This window comes from Sinocyclocheilus anshuiensis, unplaced genomic scaffold (genome assembly GCF_001515605.1).
Source record: "Sinocyclocheilus anshuiensis isolate Anshui unplaced genomic scaffold, SAMN03320099.WGS_v1.1 scaffold1303, whole genome shotgun sequence".
In the NCBI taxonomy this organism is placed as follows: Eukaryota; Metazoa; Chordata; class Actinopteri; order Cypriniformes; family Cyprinidae; genus Sinocyclocheilus; species Sinocyclocheilus anshuiensis.
The window spans coordinates 26,425-37,786 of record NW_015537954.1 but is presented as its reverse complement, the minus strand read 5'-3'; the positions used below and the strand labels follow the sequence as shown (position 1 = coordinate 37,786).

Below are 11,362 nucleotides of genomic sequence, written 5' to 3'. Positions count from 1 at the left end.
ACTCGCACTCACGCACACACACACGCACTCACACACACGCACGCACACACGCACTCACACACGCACGCACACACGCACGCACGCACGCACACACACACACGCACACACACACACTCGCACACACACACACTCGCACACACACTCATGTGCCCTGAGGAAAATTCATCCCTCATTTAATCTCACGTTTGGGTGGAGTGACTCAGCTGTATGAGAAATAGTCTTTGTGTGGAGAGTGTGTCATTGTGCATGACAGTGTGTGTGTGTGTGTGTGTGTGTGTGTGTGTGTCATAATGATGACCTTATTCGTGTCTCAGTGTGTTGACAGGCAGATGTGGGCGCTCTTTCTTGTCATTGTTGCTGTGAACTTGCATAAGAGATGACACACACACATAGTCAATAAAGTTAATATAGCCAGTTCAATGTAAAGTGTAAATGATCCAAACAGACATTCAGAAAGGAAAGGATTGTGCAAAACCTGCTGTTTTAATTCTAGGGTGTTGTGTGTGGTTATCAGGCTGTGTATCTCATTAGGCATTCTGGGCATTGCTATGTGGTTGCTTGGGGTTGCCTGTGTTTTAGCACTTTATATGTTACTCCTCGTCTTTCATTTGTAAATGTAACATATGATGCTGTTCCACATTCATGATAGGAATCGAGGACAGGCGTTTCTTTCATTCTTCAGATGCAGCAGTAGAGGAGTGTGAGCCGGTGTTGTGCTCCTGCTCTGACTTTAATCTAATTCAGCACGTATTACTCAACGCCCTCAAGGAGATGCTTTTTCCTTCAGTAAAACTGTGTTTCGCACGCTCACATACCACATACAGACTCATATACACAACACAGATGTCAGCAAGATCTCCTGTGAAACTCGCTTATGAGTCACTTATTAGGCTCCAACTAGGTTGTAAAACAGCATATATGTGCATGTGTGTGCAGAACATTACTGTAAATGTAGACTAGTACACACACACTCACACACATACACAGGTCTTAGTATTCAGCTTTGTGATAAGATAAGACGACTGAATAACGAAACACTCGCTGCTGTGGCACCGTGTATGAGAGAAAGGGAGAAAAATCCTTATTGTTGTACAAAAACAAACAGCAGTTAATTTTTCTTGCGTGTACCACAGAATGTAACGTGGCACAGAGCATATTTAGTGTGTGTTGCATATAATCCATGCATTTTTGCCTTTATTAGTAAATGCTGAATTGACCATTTTAAAATGTTTTTGTAAACTGACCCTTTGTGTTTGTGTGTGTGTGTGTGTGTGTGTGTTTGTGTGTGTGTGTGTGTGTGTGTTTGAAAGAAGTCCCTTCTGCTCACCATGGCTCTGTTTATTTGATCAAAAATGCAGTAAAAAGAGAAAAAAAATATTATTACAATTTCAAATAGCTGCTGTTGTAATATATTTTAAAAGAATTTATATAATTTATTCCTGTGATGCAAAGCTGAATTTTCAGCAGCAATTACTCCAGAACGTTACGTCCTTAGAAATGATACAGTTTTCATTATACATTTTTTTCAGAATTCTTTGATGAATAGAAAGTTCAAAATAGCAACATTTATTTTTAATATTAATCGTTTGTGACATGATAAATGTCTTTACTGTAACTTTTGATCTATTTAATGTATCGTTGTTTAATAAAAAAAATTATTTATTAAAAAAATTACAAAATCGTTGACCCTAAATATAAACTAAAGGGTTACACTTTATTTTAAGGTGTCCTTGTTACGGTGTAATTACACATTTAAGTACTGGAATGTGTATGTAACGTGTAACAAGGACACCTTAAAATAAAGTGTTACCAAACTAAATTATGACTTAAAAACCTGACTGTAATTGTAATTAAATAGAATTGGAAATTGGCCATTTTAAAAATTATGAAATTATGCAAAATTGTCTCCTTTAATGACACTGAAAACTACTGAATATTACTAATTCTCATAATACTAACCCTAACCCTAACTAATCAGACTCCCCTGCGTGTTTCAGAACCATGGACAGCGAATAAGCACAGTAAATTATGCTTCAGTACCATGGACAGCTCCGGCTCTCGCTTTTTCCCCACACTGCTGCTGGAATCTAATTCTAGAACTCCCAGAGTGTTCCAACGCTCTCGTGTTTCACTGAGAATTGTCTTGCCGTGGAAAACAGCCCAGAAAGATGCCCGAAATAAACCTGGCATGATGCCCAGTTGTCCATCAAATAAGCCTGGCCTGATGTCAGACAGAAGTGCATTGTGGGAGAGTCAGGGGAGGGAAGTGAGAGTGCTGATTTTACCATCCAGATCCATGATAAACAAACATCCCCCCCGGAGTAAACTCTGACCTGTCTGCCAAGAGATGGTGGCACCTGTAATTCAGCTGATCACACTCACAGTGTAATAGCTGGTGTCTTTATGGCTATGTGAGCACTAAAGATGCACACTGAATGGTGATTTCCTTGGATTTAGGCTGCACTCATATAGGGTTGACCACCCTGTTTGGAATGATAAATGTGATTCTCTTTATTTTTTTTTTCTTTTGTTTCCATACACCTTTAATATGTTAGAGTTTGTCTACAATGTAAGTATCTCTATAAAAACAGGTTGAATTCTCTTTTATGCATTTATCCATGCATTCAAGGCTTGTATTTTATTCAGTGCATGCATTCCCTGGGAATCAAACCCATGACCTTGGTGTTGCTATTTATAAAGGTCAAGAACATTTTGAGAGCAAGTTCAGCAGATGTGTGCTGTTTGAATGCATTGCAGTAGATATGAATTAAGTGCATGTTTCACAGGTTATTCGCTGTTAAACACTAATGTTGTAGCTGTCAATCTCTCTGAGGTTCTGAGAAATGGCAGAAGTGCTGTCACAGAGCGAGACTAAACTCCTGTTAAATGTTTGAGGATGGAAGTGGAACAAAAATGTCAGTTTAGAAGAAAAATAAATCCTTGAACTTCCACTTTTTACTATCGTAGTATACATTCCTGGCTTTATTGTGCACAATTCAGGAATATTTGGCCTTATAAGTCTTTTTCCTTTTTCTTTTTTTGAGTATACATACTGGACCTTAAAAAAGTCTAGTCTTTTCAATCTTTTATCAAAAATGTCATTGTTTGACTTTTGAAATGACCTTTCTTTCCTACTGATGTCACCCAGGCTGCACAGATTATTGGATATTCCCATAGCTGAAAAGCTTTTAAGGCATTATTTTAGAAAACTTGAATTCAGGTCTGACTCCTTACTTGCATGTGATGCCCATTTTTCCCCCAGATGATTTATTTTATTTTATTCTTTTATTTTATTTTATTTTAATCAAACATCCTGTTCTACTTGGCATTAGATGATAGATGTCATGGATTGCCATGTCATTTTTACTTTTAAGATCCAGTGCATCTTGAAATTTCCTAATACTGGTGATTACAGGCATTATTAATGAGTTAGAGCGGTAGTTCTCAACCTTTTTGACTGCAAGATGTCCCACTTTCCACAACAATATGTTCAAATGTAGACCAATAGGTTTCCTCTGGTACATCTCCAGTAATGACAAAGTTTTGTTTTCATTTATTTATTTTTTTTAATTTACTGAAACTAGGAGTGTCCATAGATTAAAATAAGTAACTAATTAAAATAATTACATTTCTGGAACGGAATGTGCCTCAGGGATCCCACACTTGTTTACCAATGATTTACCACATAAGGATTAAGGATAAGGATTTTACTTAAAATTTCTACCCTAACAATATTTTAGAGCTTGGCAAAACTAAAAAAATAACAAAAAATAAAAATCTTGATTTTCATTTGTTTTAACTTATTTTTAAAACTTATTTTAAACCATTTCATGCCATCTTGAGGCCTCCTGGTTACTACTGAGTTGGTTAACAATCCAAACAGATAGTATTCTATTCTACTAGAATACTAGCAGACTAGTAGGATCCAAGCACTGACTGTGTGAGAGTCAATGGAAATTAAATGGTTTGGCTGCAGAAATCAGGATTTACATAATTAATGAAGACGTTAATGGGCTTAAAGGGCAGGAAACACTAAATACTATTGTGTTGAGTATAAATTATTTTAATCAGAGTTTTCTATGTGTGTGTGTGTGTGTGTGTGTGTGTGTGTGTTCACACCACCTAATAAAATGTGTCTTTTGAAGGAAAAACACTTAACCGGAGTGCCAGGCGCTCAGATTCTCCTCTGTCCCATCAGTTAACCGGACTGAATTATTTAAACTCTAAACACGTGGGAGAAGGAGAGATGTTCATTATCTGTATTAATCTTCTGTCTCTCTTGTCTTTGCAGGCTAAGAAGCAGGATCTGCCGCGTGAGGAACAGGGTCCGTCCATCAAGAATCTGGACTTCTGGCCCAAACTGATCACGCTGATGGTGTCTGTTATTGATGAAGACAGAACGGCCTACACACCCATCATTAACCAGTGCGTATCACACACACACACACACACACACACAAACACACACACAAACACATGTTTTTCTATCCTTTTGGGGAATCTCCATAGGCGTAATGGTTTTTATACTGCAAAACACACACACCCCCACGCACACACACACACACACACAGACACACACACGCATACACACACACACACACACCATTTCTCATCAAATTCTTCCAAGATCAAATCATCTGACCATGTGAAGACTAAAGATGCAAAAATATCAAAGTCCGTCTGAGATTTTTTTTTTCTTTTAAATTAGCATTTTTATCAGGCTTTTATGTTTAGGTTTAGTAATTTCACTTTAATGGCAAAGAAAAATTATTAGTCAGTTATTGAATGCCTTATTTTCAAAAATATCCAATGATATTTTCATAGGAGCCTGATAAAAAGAAAAATCTCAAAAGGACTAAGAGGTTTTTGCATCTGAAGTCTTCATATTCGTTTTAAAGCTGTGCACTCTAACTGATTGATCGTTTTTATTTTAAGGAGAAACATCTCAGATGCTTCAATTAAACATAACTGAGAATTCTTTCTGAGAATCTTGAGATATTAAAGAGCAACGTTTCAGCAATAAAAGCATCCCTTTGTAAGACGGATGACTTTGGGATGTTCTGAACATGTCCGTAGATTGCAGCATTTCATAAGCACATTGCCATGAAATCCAATATGTGACGTGTGTGTGCGCGTGTGTGCGCGCGTGTGTGTGTGAGTGTGTGTGTGTGTGTGTGTGTGTGTGTGTGCAAAAGAGATATCGATAGCTGTTTCACAGGCAGGCATTAGTTGTGAATAATTCAGCATCCTGGACAAACCCAGAGAAGAATCGTCTTGCCCTCAATTTCTCTTTTCGCTTCAAGCGTTTCTGTTTATTCAACTCTCTCTTATCTTTTATCTCACCTTTTGCAGAAGTCCCTCTTTGTGTGTGTGTGATGTTATTGGACTTACAGGGTCATTAGTTCTGGTCTCAATTGAACACTGAAAAGGAAAACTAGATTTGCTTGGGAATCACACTGCTCTACAAAAGCAAAGCACAGTAACACTGCATCTGAGAGAAATGATTCTGTGTTTTGACCGAGTTTTAATTGATTTACAGTTTTTTACGATTGCTTAAGCACAATTTTGAAAGATTAACAAAAAACCACTGGGTGGATTTTTATAATTTTAGGGTGGTTGTGTACACACACTGCCAACACACATTTTAGTTCAAACAACTTGTAAAAGTGCATGTAGCATCCTATGACCCCTTTAATGTCAGTTTTCACCCTTTGTTTTCACCTGAATCGGAGACAGTTGAGTCAAACCTGTCTGTCACTGGATGGATTGCAGTCTAAGAAACTCTGTTTTGGCAAAAAGTATTGTTTCTGTGTTTTGTCTGTCTATAGCAGAGCAGTGTTTTAAGTGTAGGTTTTACGATGAAATTGGGCATCAGAGTCATTTTGCTGCACATAAGAATCAACACATAATTCGAGATTATGTTGCAACAAAGTCACAGCAATCACAGTTCATTATGAAAATATTACAATGACATCTTGTTTCGAGGGATGAACATTCTGTTAAGTCAGTGTGAGATTTTTGAATTTTAATCTTACATTTATTACGGTATAGCATTTATAAAATCCAAAATCAGATTGAGTTTTGTTTCATAGAAAATTAAGTATGAGTGTGTGGGTTCAGAGATTTGTGCTGAATTATTTGTTGTTTGTTTGGAACAAACTCTGAGCAGAATATTGGAGGAATATCAGTACAGCGCTGCCACACAAACTCTGAAATGAAGTAAATAAGTCTTTCTTCCATTTCACTCACAGCATACACATGAATGTGTGAATTACAGTAGTGCCTCAAAAGCTTACACTGAATGTTGGTAAGATATTTAATGCTTTTGAAAGAAGCCACTTCTTCTCAGGCTGCATTTATTTGATCAAAAATGCAGTAAAATTGTGAAATATTATTGCAATTTAAAATAACTGCTTTCTGTTTGAATATCTGTTAAAATGTAATTTATTTCTGTGATCAAAGCTGAATTTTCAGCATCATTACTCCAGTCTTCAGTGTCACATGATCTTCAGAAATCATTCTAATATGCTGATTTGCTGCTCAAGAAACATTTCTGATTATTAGCAATGTTGAAAAGTGAAAACAGTTGTGCTGTCTCAATATTTTTGTGGAAATTATGATACATTTTATTTTTCAGGATACTTGAAAAATAAATGGAAACTTCAAAAGGACAGCATTTATTTTAAATTAAAATATTTTGTAACTTTATAAATCTCTTTAATGTCATTTTTGATCAGTTTAATGCATCCTTGTTGAATAAAAATAAATCTTACTGACCCCAAACCTTTAAATGATAGTGTATGTTGAGTTCAGCGCCTGGAGATTTGATGATTTCTGATTTTCCATCCTCTATTTCCACACTTACAGCAGCTACAACTACTTAAAGTCAACATGACTCTTTGTGTATTTCCTTAATGCGTGTTCCTAGTCTTATTATGAACAATTCATCAGTGTGTGCTGTTATAACAAACAATGTTTGTCTTCAGAATCTTTCATCGTAATAATAATGACATCCTCCGCCTTCTTCCTTCTATCAGATCAAATCAGTTTTGCACAATAAATCACTTCACAGAAGCAAATGTCTCATGAACGACATTTCATGCTGAATTTAAGTCACTGCTGTACAGTATTATCTGAACATCATTTGCAAAATGACAGCGTGGATGGTCAGTCCAAACGATTTGGAAACCAAATTGGATTTTTATGCTTTGTGAAAGTCTAAAATTCATTTTTACAGGACAGAGTCTGTCAGAGCAGAGTCACAGGGAGAAACGCTCCCTAATGAAGCGCAGTAAATGACTCTGGTTAGGAACACGTCCTTCCATCACTATGAGAGAGAGAGTTCATCGTCATCCTGTGTTCATCTGTGTCCGTCTCTGAGCTTCTTCTGTCGCTCCTAAAGCAATTAAAGCGGGTTGTGTCTGGTGTAGAGAGATCTGAGAACCGATCTCTTCACTCGTTGATACGGTACGGCAGCGGTTGCCATGGAAACAGCTGGTGCGGGGGGAATGTGCTCGTATGTGCAAAAACACACGCGTGTAAAACGGGACGGGACCCTTGTACACCCCTCTCTTTTCTCTGTCATTGATGGTCTGTGTGTTTTCAGCAGACGGAGTTTCAGAGATGGAGTGAAGACCAGACCTCTAGAACTGAAATTGCTGGATTTATTACAATAATCATTTCATTTTATATGCCTATTTATTATTCATTCCTTCATTTCTTGTTTTTCGATTTCTTTCTTTCTTTCTTTCTTTTTCTTTCTTTCTTTCTTTCAATTTCTTTCTTTCTTTCTTTCTTTCTTTCTCTAGGAATGTATGATTAAAATAAGTCTAATAAAAAGTTATTAAAATATGTTTAATTTGTTAAAATATTTCAAGAAATTCTTTCTTTCTTTCTTTCTTTAGGAATTTATGAATAAAATAATTCTTATAAAAAGTTATTAAAGTATGTTTAATTTGTTAAAATATTTTAAGAAATTATTTCTTTCTTTTGAGATGTATTTATTTTAACACAATAATTCTAATAAAATTATTAAAATATATTTTTTACAAATTTATTACGACATTTCAAACAGTTATTATTAAGTCTTTCTTTCTTTCTTTTCTTTCTTTCTTTCTTTCTTTCTTTAGGAATGTATGAATACAATAATTATAATAAAATGTTATTAAAATATGTTTAATTTGTTAAAATATTTTAAGAAATTCCTTCTTTCTTTCTAGATTTATTTTAACAAAAATAATTCAAATAAAAAGTTATTAAAATATTTTTAACACATTTGTTATGCCATTCATTTCAATCATTTCTTTCTTTCTTTTTCTTTCTTTCTTTCTTTCTTTCTTTCTTTTGAGATGTATTTATTTTAATAAAATTATTCTAATAAAATTATTAAAATATATTTTTAACAAATTTATTACGACATTCATTTCAAACATTTATTATTAATTATTTTTGTTCTTTCTTTCTTTCTTTTATAACAAACAATGTTTGTCTTCAGAATCTTTCATCGTAATAATAATGACATCCTCCGCCTTCTTCCTTCTATCAGATCAAATCAGTTTTGCACAATAAATCACTTCACAGAAGCAAATGTCTCATGAACGACATTTCATGCTGAATTTAAGTCACTGCTGTACAGTATTATCTGAACATCATTTGCAAAATGACAGCGTGGATGGTCAGTCCAAACGATTTGGAAACCAAATTGGATTTTTATGCTTTGTGAAAGTCTAAAATTCATTTTTACAGGACAGAGTCTGTCAGAGCAGAGTCACAGGGAGAAACGCTCCCTAATGAAGCGCAGTAAATGACTCTGGTTAGGAACACGTCCTTCCATCACTATGAGAGAGAGAGTTCATCGTCATCCTGTGTTCATCTGTGTCCGTCTCTGAGCTTCTTCTGTCGCTCCTAAAGCAATTAAAGCGGGTTGTGTCTGGTGTAGAGAGATCTGAGAACCGATCTCTTCACTCGTTGATACGGTACGGCAGCGGTTGCCATGGAAACAGCTGGTGCGGGGGGAATGTGCTCGTATGTGCAAAAACACACGCGTGTAAAACGGGACGGGACCCTTGTACACCCCTCTCTTTTCTCTGTCATTGATGGTCTGTGTGTTTTCAGCAGACGGAGTTTCAGAGATGGAGTGAAGACCAGACCTCTAGAACTGAAATTGCTGGATTTATTACAATAATCATTTCATTTTATATGCCTATTTATTATTCATTCCTTCATTTCTTGTTTTTCGATTTCTTTCTTTCTTTCTTTCTTTTTCTTTCTTTCTTTCTTTCAATTTCTTTCTTTCTTTCTTTCTTTCTCTAGGAATGTATGATTAAAATAAGTCTAATAAAAAGTTATTAAAATATGTTTAATTTGTTAAAATATTTCAAGAAATTCTTTCTTTCTTTCTTTCTTTAGGAATGTATGAATACAATAATTATAATAAAATGTTATTAAAATATGTTTAATTTGTTAAAATATTTTAAGAAATTCCTTCTTTCTTTCTAGATTTATTTTAACAAAAATAATTCAAATAAAAAGTTATTAAAATATTTTTAACACATTTGTTATGCCATTCATTTCAATCATTTCTTTCTTTCTTTTTCTTTCTTTCTTTCTTTCTTTCTTTCTTTTGAGATGTATTTATTTTAATAAAATTATTCTAATAAAATTATTAAAATATATTTTTAACAAATTTATTACGACATTCATTTCAAACATTTATTATTAATTATTTTTGTTCTTTCTTTCTTTCTTTCTTTCTTTCTATAGAAAATAAAATAATTAGAATATAAAGTCATTAAAATATGCATTTAACAAATCTATTATGATTACTTCATTCCTTCAAACACATATTTAATATTCATTCTTTCATTTAATATTTATTTAGTTATTTTTAAGATTTTTTATAAAAATTATTCTAATAAAAAGTCATAAAATATATTTAACAAATTGATTAATATACAAAAATTATACAATTATTTATTTATTATGTATTATTTATAATTATTTATTTTATTACGACATTCATTTCAAACATTTATTATTAATTATTTTTGTTCTTTCTTTCTTTCTTTCTTTCTTTCTATAGAAAATAAAATAATTAGAATATAAAGTCATTAAAATATGCATTTAACAAATCTATTATGATTACTTCATTCCTTCAAACACATATTTAATATTCATTCTTTCATTTAATATTTATTTAGTTATTTTTAAGATTTTTTATAAAAATTATTCTAATAAAAAGTCATAAAATATATTTAACAAATTGATTAATATACAAAAATTATACAATTATTTATTTATTATGTATTATTTATAATTATTTATAAAAATAAATAAATGTATTTTTAAATGATTAATTCTAATTAGTTGCTGCATGTGATATGCACCACAGACAACAGGATCTTTATGTGGTTTGAAGATCAGGACTCTGATGGAGTGATGGGTGAATGAACTGCTGTATGGTTGTAATGACTTCTGTTTTTATTTAATTTCAGGTTCCCTCAAGAGCTGAATATGGGCAGAATCAGTGCTGAAATCATGTGGAACCTCTTTGCCATGGATATGAAGTACGCAATGGAGGGTGAGTTTCTCCTGCTCCGGTTTTTACTTTCTCTGTGGGCTTGCTGGCGTGATTTCTGTTCAGATCTGAGAGCAACACATGTCAGACATCGATTGTTTCTGAGCAGAACAAAAATCACATCATATGTGATGCAGGTTTATGCTCGGATTCTTCTGAAGCCTCTTTCATACTCTTCAAGGAGATATATTGTTCGGTTTAGTAGCTATTTTACTCTTAAGTCTAACATAATATAATGTTTTACTGCACCAAAAAACAGTACATGTAATGATATGTAAATGTGGGCGGCCATATGTTAATGAGCTGTGATGTCATAGTCATGCTTTCTGAGCGAGTTGTTTTTTGAAATTTAGTTTCTATAAATGATCTGGCTGGACTGGAGAGGAAGCTGTGTGTTGAGTATGTCTGCAAACTACAGTATCATTTTACTAGAATATTTCTATTGCGTTGTTTGTGACGCCGACGGCAGCAGGACAGTGTGACATCAGTGTTTTATGGATAAATTTGGAACAAACTCTCTAGGATTCAGATTCACCTGCGAAATTTGATTCAACCACAGATGGTCCGCTGTCAAAGGCTGAGACACACACACACTCAAACACACACACACACACACTGCTGACCACAGATTGTGCTCTTACCACAGATTGTTTGCTTGGAAAGCTAAGAGAATGAAAGGCCACAAAAACAAACAAAATTGTTCTTGAAAGTAAAAGGTGAATGAATTGCAAGGTTATTCTCTCCTCCACACACACACACACACTCACTCACTCAAACACACTCAAA

At 34.1% G+C, this 11,362-nt stretch overlaps 1 protein-coding gene across 1 annotated transcript in view; it reads left to right on the top strand.

Moving 5' to 3' along the window:
- LOC107665324 (protein unc-13 homolog C-like) overlaps nucleotides 1-11,362 on the top strand; it is a gene marked incomplete at its 3' end in the record, with an annotated part of 129,555 nt that overhangs the window by 91,950 nt on the left and 26,243 nt on the right. The window contains exons 18-19 of the mRNA XM_016456152.1: nucleotides 4,292-4,425; nucleotides 10,494-10,579. Of these exons, the coding sequence (XP_016311638.1) occupies nucleotides 4,292-4,425; nucleotides 10,494-10,579 (220 nt within the window). The remainder of the gene's footprint in view (nucleotides 1-4,291; nucleotides 4,426-10,493; nucleotides 10,580-11,362) is intronic.